Source organism: Pecten maximus, unplaced genomic scaffold (assembly GCF_902652985.1).
Source record: "Pecten maximus unplaced genomic scaffold, xPecMax1.1, whole genome shotgun sequence".
Classification (NCBI taxonomy): Eukaryota; Metazoa; Mollusca; class Bivalvia; order Pectinida; family Pectinidae; genus Pecten; species Pecten maximus.
Genome location: NW_022979470.1, coordinates 45250 through 64874, shown reverse-complemented (window position 1 = coordinate 64874; position 19625 = coordinate 45250). Strand labels below are relative to the sequence as shown.

At 39.0% G+C, this 19625-nt stretch overlaps 3 protein-coding genes and 1 long non-coding RNA gene across 4 annotated transcripts in view; 3 read left to right on the top strand and 1 right to left on the bottom strand.

Annotated features, from left to right (window-relative positions):
• Window positions 1–19625, top strand: part of LOC117318681 (paramyosin-like) — a 56087-nt gene that overhangs the window by 23207 nt on the left and 13255 nt on the right. The window lies entirely within an intron of this gene.
• LOC117318683 (P2X purinoceptor 7-like) lies at window positions 1097–3422 on the top strand. Its single transcript, XM_033873643.1, has 3 exons — window positions 1097–1532; window positions 2308–2529; window positions 2993–3422. Exons 1-3 carry the CDS (start codon window positions 1363–1365, stop codon window positions 3150–3152), a joined length of 552 nt encoding a protein of 183 aa, XP_033729534.1. The 5' UTR covers window positions 1097–1362; the 3' UTR covers window positions 3153–3422.
• LOC117318682 lies at window positions 3098–9281 on the bottom strand. The gene is made up of 9 exons (XM_033873642.1): window positions 8819–9281; window positions 8113–8286; window positions 7279–7577; window positions 6424–6961; window positions 5629–5815; window positions 5076–5321; window positions 4444–4615; window positions 3656–3804; window positions 3098–3341 (listed from the first exon to the last, which is right to left on the bottom strand). The coding sequence occupies exons 1-9, from the start codon at window positions 9194–9196 to the stop codon at window positions 3130–3132; spliced, it is 2355 nt and encodes a 784-aa protein (XP_033729533.1). The 5' UTR covers window positions 9197–9281; the 3' UTR covers window positions 3098–3129.
• On the top strand, window positions 13055–14232 carry LOC117318684. The gene is made up of 2 exons (XR_004530430.1): window positions 13055–13210; window positions 13726–14232. It is a non-coding gene; the product is annotated as an uncharacterized LOC117318684 (long non-coding RNA).

Here is a 19625-nt window from a genome sequence, read left to right as displayed (position 1 = left end):
GCCTTCTGTGTTGAGGTGGACACCATCAGAGTCATAAACCTTCTGCTGGCTTGCTGCTGACCAAAATCCAGTCAGTCTAAAAAAATTTACCCCATCCATGCCTTTGATGTATCTGTCTAGCCGACGATTAAGATCATCTGCCTTTACATTAAACAACACCGTATCCACTGCATAGCGAATGGGCCTGGAAGGGGGGAGTCGGTGCAACACTTGCATCACTATCACCTGTTTGACTGCATACTTGTAACGTAATGTCACAATCAGGTCTACCAGTTGACGAAACACATCCTCTACTGATTTTGTCTGATCACACAAATCATTTGATGCTGTCTGTAATAATACAATATCCGGTTGATAAGCCTCCTAGTGGTAAGGCCCCCCCCCCCCCCCCCCCCCCCCCCCCCCCCCCCCCCTTAACCATTAACCCGAACATCTGTTGAGGCGTGTACAAAATCACGTATCCGTCGTACAAACGAATGTCCTAACAACATTGCTGTAAGAATCATGATAGCGCCCTATTGATTCAAGTCTGTTTATAAACAAAGGCTACAAATATTGGCGGGCTACTCGTGACCCACTTCGCACGAAGATGTAAACATTCTGTACTTACTCAAATTAATTCAGGGGAAATATTCCCTTACTCACACTCTTCGTACACAAATGCTGCCTACGGTTCCGTTTCAATTCTTTTGGAACGTCAGTTGGCTGTATATATTAGCAAAATACTAGGATGAACCAATTTTCCTGGCAGTGAAAATTTTCTGTAGTAGTCACGTGATCATCCAAATCAAAACATCACGTGACTATCCATTCTGGGAGATACTAAAAGCCGGAATGGAAAATCTTAACAATCCGGAAACTATACACTTAACTAATAACAAAACCGGACTACTATATCAGTCCGGAAACTCACTAATTACATATCAAATAGATGATATAAATTACTTTATGTTTTACATAAATCCAATTGTTATTTTGGGAGACTGTATGATAGAGGTTGTTAATGTGGGGAATGTATGATAAAGGTTGTTATTGTGGAGGGCGGTATGATACAGGTTGTTAAAGGTCACCGGAAAATAATTTTCAATGTTGATTTGTCGTTCTCAATTGGTTTATGGGTGTAAAAAAATGATATTTACGCAATACCGACCGTTCAATTATCAACACGTGATTTGTTATTTACCTGTAATCTAACAGTCAAAAGAGTTACTTCCCTTACTCTAGTGCCGTTGCGTGATTGGTCAATTGTGGATGACGTCACGTTAGGTCATACAACCCGGCGGAAGACAAGCCGAAACTATACGCATAGTGCATCAGACAGTAATATCTGTTACTTTGTAAAAGGATCGCTTTGAAAGAGCAATGGAGACTGACCCTAGTGAAAACGATATCGAATTCACGGTTGCTCCATATCAGTTTGAGCCGATTTCAGTGTCTACCGGCGCAGAAAGCGAGGACATAACCAGCGAAGAAGAAAACGAGAGCGACAGTGCCGACAGTAACGAGGTCCAGGATCTGCATGTTGATCAATGGTAGGGATATTTTCACATTTCTGTGATTTTACCACAAAAATATGAGGATCAGAACAACTCTGTGGCGGGCGATTATAGATCTACCAATATATGTCATAACACGATCTGCCAAACGATATATCTAATATCTGCTAGATCTATAAGCTATTTTCCAATTGCAGCTAACATGAACTAGAATTCATTTTTGTCATTCTATTTTCTACTTATTTAATTGTGACTGAATGAACAATTTTTGCCAAGGAGTGTCGACTTTATGGGCTGTACAACCATGTGATATGGCGATAACAATAAGACATTTTTTTATTTATATTTTTCTTTTTATTCAGCTTTCATTTATACAACGTACAAAAAATAATTTAAACGTACATATTATTCACACATACATACCACATATATCGTACACGTACACATTCTCAGAATTGAAAAACACTTGTTCACACTAACATAATGGGTATATCTTATTATTGGAATGCATATACCCACTAATTACACCACACACACTAAAACTTTCATTTCAACAAAACACATATATATATATGACCATTATATAAGCACAGCACTTTACCACTTACATACCCATTTGTATTGTTCGTATACATGCTCAATACAGAATATAACAAGTCAGATGTCTGGACTCTCTAATTTTTGTTTTAATTTTCTCAAACCCTGAAATACAGCAAAAACATTTCTTTTTTTTATGTACACGTAACTGTTACATCTTCATATGATTCATTTCAAGTGAAAATATATGAATATACGATCTGAAATTTTACAGGTGTGACTGCGGTCATTGTGGTCAAATGCCAACCAACTTGGAATGCAGATGTTGCTGCAGTTTCAACCTGTGTCAGGAAAAGATGGAGCAGGGTAACCTTACATGCATCACCGAGCATGAAGCATTCCAGGTGAATTGCCTGAATAGGCATGTTCTGGAACTGGCATTCTATGAACACCTAGACAACAATGGACCTATTGGAGATGAGGAGCCAGTTCATGAGTAAGAATTTATTTCACATAGTGTTACTTTACATTACAAGCAGAGGTTAATCTAGTGCAATTTTACAACCATAATAAGGTTGTATTCTGGTGTTTTACCCTCTGAACAAAAACAAATTCCCTGTCAAGAAAAAAATCACATCAAACAGGGGAAAAGTCTCCAAAACAGCGGAAACCCCCAAATTTTCATGAAATATGTGAAGAATAACAGCAAAGAATAGTCGTAAAATGTAAAAATTTAAAGAATAATTCAAGACTCTGCGGCCATTCATTTCCTGTATATTTCATAATGGGGAGTATTTCCCAAACCCTGGACTAACCCCCGACAAGCTTATATACTGTATAATAAAAGTTAATCAGCATTTTACAAGCAACATCAATGCTTTTAAATTATATATCAGCATAGCAATTTTCCCTCTAACATGGCATTTAATGTCGCTAAATCTTTCATTTATTTATTTCAGGCTGTATCGCTACATTGCGTATCGCCGTTTTGTTCGATGGGTGTGGCACAGACTTGGTAGGAAGCAAAGAAAAGTTCTCCCATCATGTGTGGTACTAAAGATCCGGAAGACCTTTCCATCAGAGGATTACACAGGTTTCAAGTATCCAAGGGACTACTAGTATGTGAAGGTGTTAATCTTTTGTTGAACCGTGACTTGTGTGATCTCACTGCTTCTGTGACATCAACGCGATTGGCAAGAGTCGCTGGTAAAGGAGGACAGTTTTCTCTCTTCATTTTTCTTGCCTGCTCATATGTTGGAAAAGCTTCCCTCAGACTGAATGCTTCATCAACGAGTTCTGTGACGTAGTCTGAAAAACACAGATGTAATAAAACTGTAAAGCAATTCCTTAACATGTAGTGAAATTAAAATGTTTTGATTTTTGAGCAAACATGACTTCTTTCTTTTATAATTGTTGACTAACTGGAATAATTCATAATTTAAAAAAATAATTTGTTGGTTTTCCTCTGTATATCTGACCTGTTTGTGCCTACCATTAATTCTCAAAAGCAGTTTTTAAATAAGCCTTTAGAACAATCATTTCTACACACAAATTAGAATATATATATCTTTTTTTTTTAACCTTTTGTACTTCATTATTTCAAAAACCTTGCATGTACTTACCATAAGTACACTGTTCTTTAACTGCTTTAACACAGTGGCCTCCTTTCTTTGCTTTCGGGTATGACACTTTCCACTTCAGAGTACCGTCACTTCTCTGTGCCTGACCACGATTTACATTGTTGTTGTTGTGAAGAGCAGCAATCAAGAGTCTGTAAGAGGAAATAATTTGAAAATGTATTTCTTATAAAAAAAATATTACAATTACCCATAGAGCAGCTGCATTGTTATGTCCTTGGTAGCTGCAACTTAACTTATTTTTATAACCCATTTTTTTTCTTCTACTTTAAATTACATGCATCCCTGTATCATACTGTATGTGATGCATCTGACCATTTAATTAAACACTTGTACAAAATGTAAAATAACAAAGGCAAATTCATGAAATTCTGCCATCATTCAGGGATTTGGGATTTAGTTCAGTGACAAAATTTAATAAATTCAATGTTGAAATATTAAACATCATCACAGTCCCCATACTCTAATCCAACCCAAAGTAGCCTAAATGAAACTAATTTAAATGAATGTGCATTGTCCAAAAGTTGTATGCACATCTACACATGGTCCTTTTGTATCTGTGTGAAGATTTGTTGACATTGTTCAAGCGGTTTAAGAGGAGTGGTCTTGACAAAATTTTTCTACAAATAGACGGACTGACAAACAGGGCGATTCCAGTATATACCACCCCACCCCCCCACCCCCCCCCCCCTTCTAAACTTCCTTGCAGGGGGTAAAACAAGTGTCAACAATTATTTTGATGGATGCTGAAAAATATGGATAATGTATATTACCTTGCTTTCATGGCATCATAAAAGTAGTGCAGTGACTTAGGGGCGAACTGGCACACAAGGCTGTGGAATGACTCGAGCTGAGATGTTTGCTCTCTTGGAGACAGAAGTTTGATGTCTTTTGTGATGTATTTGTTGGATACAATCATCTTCAGCTCCTTGTGCACTTTAGAGCCTATAAAAGAATATAATAATGCAATTTCTAAAATATTCTATAAAATTCGTTCAGTTGACAACTTTACAAACATTAATCAAATGATATAAAATCAAAGTAAATGAAATTGACACATACTTATTTGGTAAATTATGTGGAAACATTTCTCCATTATGAACCTTTGATGTACCAATGGTCGTGTAATGTTCAAGATTGTACAAAGTTGTTTAACACAATCTTGAACAAATCAAATGTTTTCAAAGTAGATTTGCAAAATATTTATTCTGGTATCAGGATTTAGATTTTGATATTGCAAAAAACAGAAATATCAGGTCATTAACTCAAAACCTTTACTTGGACTATGTTTTAGCGAGTAAAAATTGAGGAAATCTGATCGTATTTGATATTATATTATATGTACAAATAGATCCTCGATTGATGATTTACTGAAAACAAAACAAAAATTAAAACTAATCCTCACCCGATAGAATCCAATTTCTAGATTTGTCCAATGCAGCGTGCTGACATGTTGGAAAACGGTCTCCATGCCCTTCATGTTTATCACAAACATGGTTTGTGATTGACTCCCATTTCTGAACCACCAGGTCACCATCCCCATCACTTGTTGAAGCTGCCCAGTACAAATGATTCGAAATAGAATGGGCCCAGTCTCCAATCTGTTCACACCCTTTCTTCTTTGCCAAAGAAACAAGTTTCTTGTAGACACCTGAAATAAATCCACAACATATCAATAATGCTCATATATACAGAGCTGTCTTAGCATCTATTAATTAACTGGTTAAAGAAATCACACCAACTTTATGCAAATCGGATATGGGACATGTTCTGAAATAAGATATTGGTAAGGAAGACAATAGCTTTACTATTAAAGTATAGCTTGAACAAGAGTATCATTATTGTTTGTGATGATAATTGAAACACATTTCACACACCTATGCAAACTGGAGTAACGTTTCCGAATATTAAAGGTTCACATATTTATGTTCTTGATCTAAATCATGTAACTAATGTACCTTTAGCAACATGCCACACATCAAACCAGTGGTTTATGTCAGGTTCTTCCTTCTTCATGTGGCTCTTTACCATGATATGACGATCTGTTGTCAAGTCTGTAATATCTACATTGGAATCCCGTAACGAGTGCAGACACCTCTTTAAGCCTTCAAGCTCCATATGGCAAGAATTCTTCACTTCTGTTACCTAAAAAAAAATGTTAAAAAATCAATAAGAATTTCAATAATAATGTACTCGTCTAAACTTACCTGTCCACTCAAGATTCATAAGTATGTGAAAGTATTGCTAGGTAAGATTATTTTAGAAAACTTAAAAAAATAATTTGTGTCAAGAATGATTATTGTTGAAAAAGATCTATTTAAAAACAGAGCCCTGTCCACAGATAACCCAATGATTATCAAAATGAAATGTATTTCAAAATGAAGGTATGTAATACACATGTATCAAGATACTTATCTACAATTTGTCTTAGCTTTCAAGCAAAAGAACAGATTTGAAAATATGTTCATCATGTAATGTATATATTATATGCACATGTTTTCTTTAGATGTTTAAATTCATTAGTCTTAGTAAGAAGAACAAAAGCAATATAATATTTTTTACGTATATATATAGAGTTAACTCAAAGTATCACACACAATATGTTATTGATTTATATTTGAATTTCGAATACCTTAGTACTGTAATTGTACTAAACTACTATGTTAAGTATGTTATATATGTGCTATTTTTTTTGTATTGACGATCTACTGATCATTTGAAATGATAACAGTCACAATATATTGACATTATACCTGTACAAGTTCAGTCGCCAAAATCTTGCCAGTATCCAAGTCCATCAGTGAGTAGCTGGAATATTTTGCGGTGTGTCCTGGAGAGCAGTAGCGAGCATCACCACCGACTTTCACATTTTTCCCTTGCAAAGACTGTAGCTCTTGTTCTAAAGAGTCCTCCCAGACGTTGTGCACAGCAGGGATAAGGTAACTGGACTGCAAATTTCTATATGTCCTGTCTGTCATACATGCAATGTTACACCTATCCAAAACGTTCAAAACAGTCTGGGCACTTCCACCACTGAATAGTATTCCTGCAGCCAGCACAAAGTTCCCTAGTGGTAGCTTTCTATGAGAAGGCTGACTGTCCCACTTAAATACATGTCCGGAATCACATTCACAATGAAAAGAAGCTAAAGAACCAAGATGGTGCTTCAGAAACACTCGACAAAAATGTCCACATGTCCTACACACAGAAAGCAAGTCCTTCAAATTAGTTTCAAATACTATGTATTTTCTTTCTAACATTGGATTTCCAGCTTCAGTGTCTGTGATGTCTCTGGAAAAGATAATGAAAATACTGATATCAAAAATGCACATTCAATTTTGAAATATTTCAATTAGGGTTTATATGAAAAAGCATAGTAATTATAATATAAATAGCATTCAATTTCAACTCTGCAGTGCTAAGAAGAGTAAATGTCTAAGTTATTTTTCCTCAATATCCTATTTTTTTTAAACAAGGGAAATTACTGTATCAGTATATCCGAATACATTGTACTATATAATCTATGGAAGTGTAATTTAATCACTCGGTACTGTAAACAACATTGTATCAGCCTCACAGAAACAATATAAATGGTGAATAATACTCACAGGTCATCGAGTGTAACATTGAGGTCATCATCTGAGTCATCAAAATCAGCATCAGCACGGTCTGGTGTCCACTCATCATCTGTATCATCATCACTTCCATCAGCACTAATGTCATCAATACATCCTTCTATATCGCATTTTGTCATTGGAGAACAGGGTGAAGTCCATTGTTTGGAGTGATAGGATAAAGATGAGGTACCAACATCATCAGTCATGGTGCCCACTGAAACCATAGACGGCATTGTCTGGGTTCCCTGTGTTACTGTAGTCCTCGTTGTCTGACAACCTTTAACATATTGCTGAAATTTAAAAACCAATATTTAGTACAAGACAATTAAAAAGTTTTGGTAACAAGCTATAGAATAATAAAGTAATGCATCTAAACTGTCTGAAGATTCTTTATTAATAGCACTATAATTGCCAAAAGCAAATGCCAGTTATATACAGCTTCCACAATCCTGAGTATTTGAGCATAACAGTCTTTTCGCTGTAGCCTATATGAAAATTCCAAAGCAGATTTTGAATTTCACATCTTTTCACCTTTGAATTTGACATTCACTTTTCTATATTGTGCAAAATACAAATTGTATGCTGATGGGAATATCATACACAGATATTATATTTCAATTATATAAAATGACAAATCATTTGATCAAGTTTTTTAGTAATTTCCTTTAAAATCTATTATTTTACTCAATAATTTGACTCAAATTATTTTACATTCAATAATCATAAGATATATGACCACGATGTAATTAGTAATGATGTCCATAAAAATACAAAGTTATTCAGTGACTACGGCTTATTCGAACAATAATTGGACCTGAAAATTACCTTTGTTTTCACTGTCTGTGTTGTTGAATCACAAAACTGGTGAACATGTTCCTCCTCTGATGCATATGGTTCATCACCTGCTGCAATGTTTTCCTGATCCTCGGTGTTGCTGCCTTCGACTGTCTGGTTGCTGGCAGTTTTATTGTCATGTTCAGCAAATGCTTCAGCTAATACCTGCAATGATATATTTATAAGATGTTATTTTTTCTTTCAAAATGTAAGAAGAAAGACCGTCATATTACATTTATATATACATGTACACTCATGATACTGACAGGTCCAAAGTATTTCACAGATCCTAATTTCTAATGTAATAATCTTGTACACTTTCAGGTTAAAAGATGCAAAATTACACTTTACTTTTTTTTTTTTATACTCAACTTGACTTAATTCATGGTTGTATATTACTGATGTTTGGTGTGTTGATAAGTATATATATATATAGAAACTCCACATGGAAAATACTGATGAACAATATACCATATCTCGGAAGATATTACAATTAGCATCAAAATTAATTACCCCTGTCACCATCATGATTCATAGTCATACACAAGTTATTGATATCAAAATGATGTTGCAAAAATTCATGTAGTATGCCTAAATATACATGATTTTTTTCGAGGGGTGTTCGGTTACGGAGATGATTTTCCTCTTGTGTAAGTCCGATTTTTAAGGATTTTAATGAAAAATTACTAAAACCTACCCTCCTCCTTTCCCGTTTCATGAACGCAGGTCTTGGCTCTGGTGTGGTGAACGGCGATGTATTTCCGTCTTTTTCCTTCGTTGGAAATAGCGTAGGTATTGCCGTCTTCTCTAACCTCAGTTTCTTGAAGTCCGTGAAACCACAAGATAACTGTGCCCTAGGATCTCTTGTAAAACATGCATAAGTGAAATGGTCAGAACATATAACAGACGTAGGGTAGGGAACCCACATGTTGTCGGAAGCTGGTCCAGATCGTTCGTCGACCCTGTTGATTTTTTTTATCCATACCTTCAAGAATTCTGCTTTCTTCGGGAAACGAAAAAAACTACAATTATCACCAGTTCTGTTGGTACACCCTGCAACCACACAGTTCACCATTGTCTCTAAATAAAAGCTTCATGCAGAAATATCTGTGCAGGTATCGTCAATGTTTTACAGTAGTATGGCTTCGTAATGGCGTCTCATGACCTAACGTGACGTCACGCAAAAAATTCTCCGGAAATTACCGATCATTACCGAAGAAGCCGTAGGACACAGGTAAGTTAAAACACCTGTGTCTCGTTCACCTGACCGACTTTGCAAAATGCGTTTTCGGATATTAGTTGTATTTACCTCACGTTATATACACAATACATTATTTTTAATTAAAGAAATACATCTTTCCGGTGACCTTTAATGTAGGAGGCTGTATAATAGAGGTTGTTACTGTAGGAGGCTGTATGATAGAGGTTGTTATTGTGGTAGAAAGTATGATAAAGGTTGTTATTGTAGGAGGCGGTTTGATAGAGGTTGTACATGTAGGAGGATGTATGATAGAAGTTGTTACTGTAGGAGGCTGTATGATAGCGGGTGTTACTGTAGGAGGCTGTATGATACAGGTTGCCACTGTTAGAGGCTGTATGATAGAGGTTGTCACTGTAGGAGGCTGTATAAGAGAGGTTGCCACTGTTAGAGGCTGTATGATAGAGGTTGTTACTGAAGGAGGATGTATGCTAGAGGTTGTCACTGTAGGAGACTATGAGAGAAGATTTTTATTGTGGGAGGCTGTATGATAAAGACTGTTGCTGTGGAAAGCTGAATGACAGAAATTGTCACTGTAGGAGGCTGTATGATAGAGGATGTCACTGTAGGAGGCTATATGATAGAGGTTGTTACTGAAGGAGGATGTATGCTAGAGGTTGTCACTGTAGGAGACTGTATGAGAGAAGATTTTTATTGTGAGGGACTGTATGATACAGGTTGCTTCTGTAAGAGGATTATGATAGTGGTATAATTGTTACTTACTGTAGGAGGCTGTATGATAGAGGTTGTCACTGTAGAAAGATGTATGATAGAGGTTGCCACTGTAGGAGGCTGTATGATAGAGGTTATTACTGTTGGAGGCTGAAGGATAGAGGTTGTTATTGTGGGAGTCTGTATGATAGAGGTTGTTACTTTAGAAAATGTATGATATAGGTTGTTAGTGTAGCAGGCTGTAGGATAGCGGTTGCTACTGTAGGAGGCTGTAGGGAACAACCAACCAATTGAAAAAATATATTTTTGAAACAGCCCCTGTGTATAGAACGTTGAGCCAAGGATAAAATGTCTGGCAGCCACTGATTGGCCAGTATGTTATGAAGTGAGAAAATAAATATGTAGCCTGATAGGTAACTATCAATAAGAAATGTTGATATAAATTTCTTAAGTTCACGTAATAATAGTAAACAGGTAAACATTTAAGATGTTTGAGAATTTTTACTGCGAAATTCACCTATTTTCAAAATGGCTACCCTGGAGACAATTTGAGCTGAAGGACCCAACTTTTTTTTTTGATTAGGTGTTATATCAGACCCTAAACTTTTGTTATAAACCATAATCGTCATATTCAATTCAAGAATTTGAATGAAATAATCCAAAACGTTAACACTAAGGTCTATGGGAAAACAATTGGTTGGTTGGTCTCTGTAGGATAGAAGTTGATATTGTGGGAGGATGTATAATATATGTTGTTACTATGACAGGATGCAAGATATGGGTTGTTACTGTGGTAGGATGTATGATAGAGGTTGTTACTGTGGTAGGATGTATAATAGAGGTTGTTATTGTAGGAGGCTGTATGATAGAGGTTGTAACTGAAAGAGGCTGTATGATAGAGGTTGTCACTGTTTGACTTTATGATAGAGGTTGTTACTGTAGGAGGCTGTAGAATAGAGATTGTTATTGTGCGAGGATGTATAATAGAGGCTGATTCTGTAAGAGGATGTATGATAGAGGTTGTTACTGTGGTAGGATGTATGATAGAGGTTGTTATTGTAGGAGACGGTTTGATTGATTTTGTACATGTAGGAGGATGTATGATAGATGCTGTTACTGCAGGAGGCTGTATGATAGAGGTTGTCACTGTAGGAAGCTGTATGATAGAGGTTGTCACTGTAGGAAACTATATGATAGAGGTTGTCGCTGAAGGAGGCTGTATGAAAGAGGTTGTTATTGTAGGAGGCTGTATGATAGTGGTTGTCACTGTAAGAGGATGTATGATAGAAGTTGTTATTGTGTGAGGCTGTATGATAAAGACTTACTGTGGAAAGCTGAATGACAGAAGCTGTTACTGTAGGAGGCTGTATGATAGAGGCTGCTTTTCTAAGAGGCTGTATGATAGAAATTGTTACTGTATGGGGCTGTATAATAGAGGTTATCACTGTAGGAGGCTGTATGATAGAGGAAGTCACTGCATAAGGCTGTATGATAGAGGCTGCTTCTCTAAGAGGCTGTATGATAGAGGTTGTTACTGTTTTAGGATATATGATAGAGGTTATTACAGGAAACGGTTTGATAGAGGTTGTAATGTAGGAGAATGTATAATAAAGGTTGTTTCTGTAGGAGGGTGTATGATAGAGGTTGTTACTGTAGGAGGCTGTATGATATAGGTTGTTACTATGAGAGGATGCATGATAGGGGTTGTTATTGTAGGAGGCTGGATGATAGGGGTTGTTACTGAAAGACGCTGTATGATAGAGGTTGTTACTGTAGGAGGATGTATGATAGAGGTTGTTACTGAAGGAGGCTGTATGATAGAGGTTGTTACTGTAGGAGGATGTATGATAGAGGTTGTTACTGTAGGAAGCTGTATGATTGAGGTTGTCACTGTAGGAAGCTGTCAGATGGAGGTTGTTACTTTATGAGGCTGTATGATAGAGGTTGTTACTGTAGGAGGCTGTATGATAGAGGTTGTTATTGTGGGAGACTGTATGATACAGGTTGCTTCTGTAAGAGGATTATGATGGTGGTATAATTGTTACTGTAGGAGGTTGTATGATAGAGGTCTTATTGTGGGAGGCTTTATGAAAGAGGTTGCTACTTTGGAAAAATGTATGATATAGGTAGTTAGTGTAGCAGGCTGTAGGAAAGCGGTTGTTACTGTAGGAGGATGTATGATACAGATAACTTCTGTAAGAGTATTATGATAGTGGAATAATTGTTACCGTAGGCGGCTGTATGATAGAGGTTATTACTGTTGGAGGCTGAAGGATAGAGGTTGTTATTGTGGGAGGCTGTATGATAGAGATTGCTACTTTATAAAAATGTATGATATAGGTTGTTAGTGTAGCAGGCTGTAGGATAGCAGTTGTTACTGTATGGAGGATGTATGATACAGATTACTTCTGTAAGAGGATTATGATAGTGGTATAATTGTTACTGTAGGAGGCTGTATGACAGAGGTTGTTACTGTAGGAGGCTTGTGATAAACGTTGTTACTGTAGGAGGCTGTATGATAGAGGTTGTCACAGTAGGAGGATGTATGATAGAGGTTGTTACTGTATGAGAATGTATGACAGAGATTGTTACTGTATGACGATATATGATAGAGGCCGTTACTGTAGCAGCCTGTATGATAGAGGTTGTTACTGTAGGAGGCTGTATGATAGAGGTTGTTACTGTAGGAGGCTGTATGATAGAGGTTTCTGCTGTAAGAGGATGTATCATAGAGGTTGGTAATTCTTTATTGAGGACTATCCGGAGCATATACTAGTAAAGATGATGATGGTATAAATTCATTCATATTACAGACATAAGCTCTTATGTAATATATCACTTGGAAAAAAAAAAAAGTTAATTAAATATATCGTCCTATTATTCATCCTATTTATCAAACCATTTTGAAGTATTTTTTCTTCGCAAATCATTATGTACATGTATGTATAACTGTTACGTCGTATGTATATTCATGTTATATGTGTTCGTGCGATGTTGTCTTTGTTCTATACGGGCCACCGTACTACGAGGGGTGACCAGGTAGGTGCGTGAAAATGTCGGCCGTGTGTTTTCCCGGACCGGTACGCACGAGGTGTGTTCCCGAGTTTTACTGTGTTAGTAGTGGGACACTAATTATTCAGGCACAGATAACAGGCTGTGGTAAGTGTGTCTTTGTATTTTGTTTCTATTTTACTATTCTCTAGCCCTTTTTAGGTTAAATATCTATGGTTAACGTTGGTTACATTGCTATTGTAATGTGTTAGGAGTATTTAAAGTACATATGTTGGAATACGTTGTTGTAATTTGCTATGTATATCGATACTTAAGTAAGGTATATGTATATTTTAGGATATTGGATGTTTAATATGCATATTATATATTTGAATATCACTCAGGTGAGAATGTACGCGTGGTTGAAAAAGTATGGAAGCCGTGAGCGACCGTATATTAGAGTTTATTATTTGCAGGATAGTACTTAGGTTTCTGAGCTTGCACATGCTAGTATAGTATCGTATTACTTTTGATATGGTAGTTTGTTGTATCTAATATTAATTAATCTAGTTTCTGTTAATTATGTGATTTATGGTGATAAATATTATTATGAAATATATTGATCTAATTAAGAAAGTCTATTTGAGTGAAAGTGTTAGATATATTGTATTCTTATATTTAAGCTCCCAATACCGGTCACAACAACGACATGTGAGAGACCTCTGCCAGGGCCTATCATAGAGCAAGGGAATACCAGCGCCTGGACCTTCAGACAGGAAGGTCAGCTAGATTACCCAAAGCTTCGGGATAGGTCATGAGGCGACCTTGGTGGTAACGTTGATTGAGCCGTGTGACACCATCTTGTGAATTGGTTGTGAGGGTCTGTTGTACCCATCTCTACGGTGTCAGGAGTTGTGCTGAGGCACACTTTTATTTGTGTAACCTGAAGTTCTTGTGTGGTGATCCTGTGTGGACACTATTTCCGGTGGTCCGACTGCTGTCGGGAACCTTTAGTATGAAGAGGATGCAGCTGACGTGGTACCCAGCTAGGCGGGTGACCGTTTTGGAGGTTGTGAACCAATATTATGATTGGTAGAGCAGACATTAGTGACTTAATTACAATTTTGGTGTGAAACTTGGTTGAGAGTGCGTGTGATTGTTTACATGTTGTAAATAAATTGTTAACTGTTGCTAACACGACTTGTTGTGTCATTTCCCTTATAACTGCTCGACGCTCGTCCTACGTAACAAATTGGTGGCAGCGGTGGGATGACTGACGTGTTGTTATTTGGGATTTGAATTCATGTTTGATCGTGTATATAGGTTAGGTTAGGTAGCTTACCAGATATTTATTCTAATCGTGGGCATTTCTGTTTACTACTGTGCTATCATTTCCTTTCCAAATGGTTCCTGTTGTCTTCCTGATGAGAACATTTCAGATGGACCACATGGGTAAGTAACAGGGAGCGACCAGATGAATAGAATCACGTGGATTGCTTAAGTCTTCAATGTTGGTGAGTATATATCCATGTTTGTTTCCTGTTTCGTTTCGTGTATTGTCTTTTGTGGTGTTTTGTTAGGTGGACCTTGTTTTCTTGGTACTTCTGGTGTTCTTTTATATTCCAATATGTCTACGACACAGGAACTGATTGCTATTGGTAAGGAGATGAAATATGAAGGGACAGCACTGCAGGACTTTGTGACCGAACAGCAGGCATTGGCTAGAGAGGAGCGTGAGAAGGAACGTTCTTTCCGGCTTGAGATGGAAGAGAAGAACCTTGTTCTGGAACAGGCAAAGATTGAGGCTGAACGGGAGGCAAGAGCACATGCACGGTTGGAACAGGAGCACAAGTGGAAATTGGAGCTTCTACAAGCTGGAGGAGGTGAGCAGAGGGCTGATGTCCAAAGACCGAGAGAAGCCATGATTCAGCGTGGACCTAAGCTGCCAGCATTTGATGAGGCTCGCGATAATATGGATGCTTACCTCCAGAGATTTGAGCGCTACGCTGAAGCACAGAACTGGGATCATAGCAATTGGGGAGCTCATCTAAGTGCATTGTTAAAAGGTAAGGCCTTAGATGTTTTTTCTCGTCTGCCTGTGGATAAGGCTTTGGATTTTGGCGAGCTGAGGAAGGCACTGTTGCTTAGATTTGAGATGACTGAAGAAGGCTTTAGGAAGACGTTCCGAACAGCCAGGCCTGAAGGTGGTGAAACGTTTTTACAGTTTGCTTCACGTTTGGAGAATTATATAGAGAGATGGGTGGAGCTGAGTAAGACTACTAAGTCATATGAGAAGCTGAAAGACCTAATGTTGAGGGACCAGTTCATTCATAGTTGCGGACAGGATTTATCCCTTTTTCTGAAGGAACGTTCTCCGACATCGTTCGTGGACATGGCGAACTTAGCAGACAAGTATGTGGAAGCAAGAGGAACGAAGGCCTGTCAGGTTGTATCCAAGGGACAGAAGTCAAATGTCAGTAAACCACAGGGTCCTTCAACACATGATGGACAAGTATCAAAGTCGTCAGCAAAGGACAAGAAGTGTTACAACTGTGGTAAGTTAGGTCATTTGTCTTATGACTGTCGTTTAAAGAAGAACGCGTCTGGAAACAAGGTAGCCAGCGTAAGGAATGGAGAGCATTGTAACGAGAAGGCTAGGGGCTCTAGGAAGGGAACTCGTAAGAAGAGTGATACTCCAGTGACGGACAAGTCTCACTTGAGGGATACTACGACACTGAGCGTATCTTGTGATGTTGGGAATTCAGAGTCTACAGGTATGCCAGTAATGAGAGGTTGTGTTGGAAACCATTATGTTTCAGTACTTAGAGATACCGGTTGCAGTGGAGTTGTTGTTAGACGATGCCTAGTTAGCGAGGAATGCTTCACAGACAGAGTTCAGATATGTACATTTGCCGATGGTTCAAAGTTGGAGGCGCCTATAGCAGTGGTAGATATTGATTCGCCGTATTTCGTCGGGACTACCGAGGCTTGGGTTTTGGAGACTCCGTTGTACGATCTGATCATAGGCAATATTTCTGGAGCATTGCCGCCTCATCAACTGGACAAAGAATGGAAGAAGAAGGATCGCAGTGTCCAAGCGGTAGAAACGCGTGCACAAGCGAAGGAAAAAGGGTACAAGTCGCTGAAAGTTCCAGATTTTATGACAGACTTATGCAGTGTTGACGATTTGAAAGCTGAACAGGAGAATGACCCAACGCTTATAATAAATCTATCTCTTTCAGATATTCAAAGATACGATCTACGCTTACAATATCAAAGAGTGTTTCATGTCGGCGGGAACATCGAAATGTTTATCCCGGACATGTTTAAAGTCTGCGCAATTAATTAAAAAATGCTCCACTGTGAAAGGGGAGTCGCATGCGTGGCATATAGGCGGATCTCCCCTTTTCAGTAGATGCACTTGTGTGATGAAGGTATGTCCAGTTCGGAGGCGAGAGAGGACAACTCTCTGCGATCTCTCCGACTGGGCAGACTTGGCTTAAGTTTCGGTTGCAGTTTAAATAGTTTAAATAGTTTATTTGTTGTCTCTGTGCACCATCGTTATTGCCATTGGTGTCGAACGGCTGACTGAATGATTGGCTTTATATCTGAATACGGCAGCTTGATGTTTGTTTGATCTAGGTTTAATGCCATTTTGGCAGCTTTATCAACTTTTTCATTTCCCTTGATGCCAACATGGCTCGGGATCCACAGAAAAACAAGTTTACATTTATCGGAAGTTCGAGATACCCGGGAGGAAAGGTTTTGCATTAAGGTGTTCTTGGGTTCACGTGATCGTAAACTTTGAAGGACTGATACGATAGAGATGACGGAGGTTCATCTACGATATTTTATCAGAAGGGTTTGATGTACAGGAAGTTCCACAGTCCAAAGGTGAGAAACGGGATGACTTTTCGGCAGTTGATTGTCCCTGAGAAGTATCGTGATATGGTGATGAAGTTGGCGCATGAATCGGTCATGTCGGGACATTTAGCCGCTAAACGGACCAACAACCGGGTTTTATCGGAATTCTTCTGGCCAGGTGTCCAAGCCGACGTCACCAGGTTCTGCAGGTCATGCGACATCTGTCAGAGGACATTTCCGAAGGGAAGAGTTCCGAAGGCTCCACTAGGGGACATGCCCTTGATCGACACACCATTCAAGAGGGTTGCAGTTGATTTGATTGGACCATTCGATCCCAGGACAGATCGAGGGAATCGTTTCATCTTGACTCTCGTAGATTATGCCACTCGATACCCGGAGGCGGTTGCTTTGAAGAGCATAGAGACAGAAAGAGTTGCGGAGGCGCTCGTCGATATCTTCAGTAGAGTGGGAATACCTTCTGAAATGCTCAGCGACCAGGGTTCTCAGTTCACATCAGAGATGATGAAAGAGGTTAGCCGGCTATTGTCCATCAGACAACTGACTACTACGCCATATCATCCGATGTGCAACGGTCTTGTGGAAAGGTTCAATGGTACTTTGAAGCAGATGCTGCGCAAGATGAGTGCGGAAAGGCCTAAAGATTGGGACAGATTTATAAACCCCCTGTTGTTTGCTTATCGTGAGGTTCCTCAAGAGTCACTGGGATTCTCTCCATTCGAGTTGCTCTACGGGAGAGCAGTCAGAGGACCTATGATGATTCTCAGGGAGCTGATGACGAAAGAGATACCAGACGAGGATGTGAAATCAACGTATCAGTATGTGATGGACTTGCGTGAGCGGATGGAGGAGACATGTCTACTTGCATCAGAACGTCTCAAGGATGCGAAAGTCAAACAGAAAAGACACTTCAACAGAAGAGCGAAACAACGTAATCTCAAGGCGGGAGATAAAGTTCTAGTACTCTTACCTACGAAGGCCAACAAACTGTTGATGCAATGGAAAGGACCGTACAGTGTTGTTGAGAAAGTTGGACCATTAGATTACCGTGTGGATCGAGATGGAAAGGTCAAGGTACTGCATATAAATCTGCTGAAAAAGTACGAAGAACAGAAGAAAACCGAAGAGGACGTAGGGACTACTCTAGGAGTGATGGCTTGCGTCATGTCAATGGTAATTGATGAAGAAGATGACGATACGGGAGAAGATTTTAGTCAAGTGTTGGAAACTCTTCCAGGTGACAAAGGTAAAGAAGGAGTTCAAGATGTGGAAGTTTCACATGACTTATCCAGTGAGCAGAGAAGTGATGTTAGGACATTACTTGAGGGATATGCGGATGTGCTTACGGATCAGCCTGGGAAGACAGTTTTAATTGAGCACGACATTGTGACTACAACTGCAGAACCAGTAAGAGTGAAACCATACCCGTTGCCATTTAATACCAAGGCAGTTATTAAAGAGGAGGTGGACAAAATGCTGGAAATGGAAGTGATTGAGCCCTCATTGTCGCCGTATTCAGCGCCAGTAGTGATGGTCAAAAAGAAAGACGGCTCCAACAGGTTTTGTATTGACTTCAGGAGGTTAAACCGAGTTACTGTCTTTGACGCTGAGCCGATGCCGAACACGGACGAGATATTTTCCAGGCTGGCTGGTGCTCGTTATTTCTCTAAACTCGATCTCAGCAAGGGATACTGGCAGGTGCCATTAACGGAAAGAGCGAAACCGATGACAGCGTTTACAACACCTCAGGGATTGTTTCAGTTCCGAGTGATGCCATTTGGACTGGTAAACGCTCCAGCAACTTTCAGTCGGATGATGCGGAAGTTGTTAGCGGGGATGGATCATCTGGAGAATTTCATAGATGATATTCTCATCTACACATCGACATGGGAGGAACACTTAGAAGTGTTGGTGGAGTTATTTTCACGGCTGCGTAAGGCAGGTTTGACGGCTAGACCAAGCAAGTGTGCTTTAGGGTTTTCAAGCTTACCTTGTCTTGGACATGTGGTTGGATCAGGACGATTGGAACTAGAGGAGGCAAAAGTGAAGGCAATTGCAGAGGCTCCGCGACCGATCACCAAGAAGCAAGTTCGTTCGTTTCTGGGATTGGCGGGTTTTTACCGGAAGTTTATACCGAATTTCGCCGCCGTCAGTGTACCACTCACAGATTTGACGAAGAAGGGTAGCCCGAACAAAGTCGTCTGGGAGGATATTCATGACATTGCCTTCAATACTCTGAAGAAGATGTTGACCGCAGGGCCAGTATTAAAACTTTCAAATCTGGATCAAGATTTTATCCTTCGCACGGATGCATCCGATACGGGATTAGGTGCGGTGATATTGCAAGAGGACGAGGGACGAAAGTTGCCAGTTGCTTACGCAAGTAGGAAACTTTTACCTAGGGAACAGCACTATGCAATAGTGGAAAAGGAGTGTCTTGCGATTGTCTGGGGAATCCAAAAGTTTGAGCCATACTTGTATGGAAGAGAGTTCATCCTGGAAACTGACCATCAACCACTAACTTATCTACACCGATCGAGGACTGCAAATGCTAGGCTGATGCGGTGGGCGTTGATATTACAGCCGTATAGATTCCGGATCAGAGCAATCAAGGGTGTGGACAATGTTGGTGCTGATTACCTGAGCAGGATCTGAGCTATACATACTCCGTGCAGTTGAGAAAAGTGTAACACTTTTTTCG

Bases quoted from the DNA above. Each gene is read 5' to 3' on its own strand.
- LOC117318683 (XM_033873643.1), top strand. From the start codon at position 1,363: ATGGAGACTGACCCTAGTGAAAACGATATCGAATTCACGGTTGCTCCA. The intron at 1,533-2,307 runs GTAGGGATATTT...GAAATTTTACAG, and splicing joins GATCTGCATGTTGATCAATG to GTGTGACTGCGGTCATTGTG. The intron at 2,530-2,992 runs GTAAGAATTTAT...TATTTATTTCAG, and splicing joins GATGAGGAGCCAGTTCATGA to GCTGTATCGCTACATTGCGT.
- LOC117318682 (XM_033873642.1), bottom strand. From the start codon at position 9,196: ATGGTGAACTGTGTGGTTGCAGGGTGTACCAACAGAACTGGTGATAAT. The intron at 7,578-8,112 runs GTAATTTTCAGG...TTTAAATTTCAG, and splicing joins CACAGACAGTGAAAACAAAG to CAATATGTTAAAGGTTGTCA. The intron at 6,962-7,278 runs GTGAGTATTATT...TATCTTTTCCAG, and splicing joins AATGTTACACTCGATGACCT to AGACATCACAGACACTGAAG.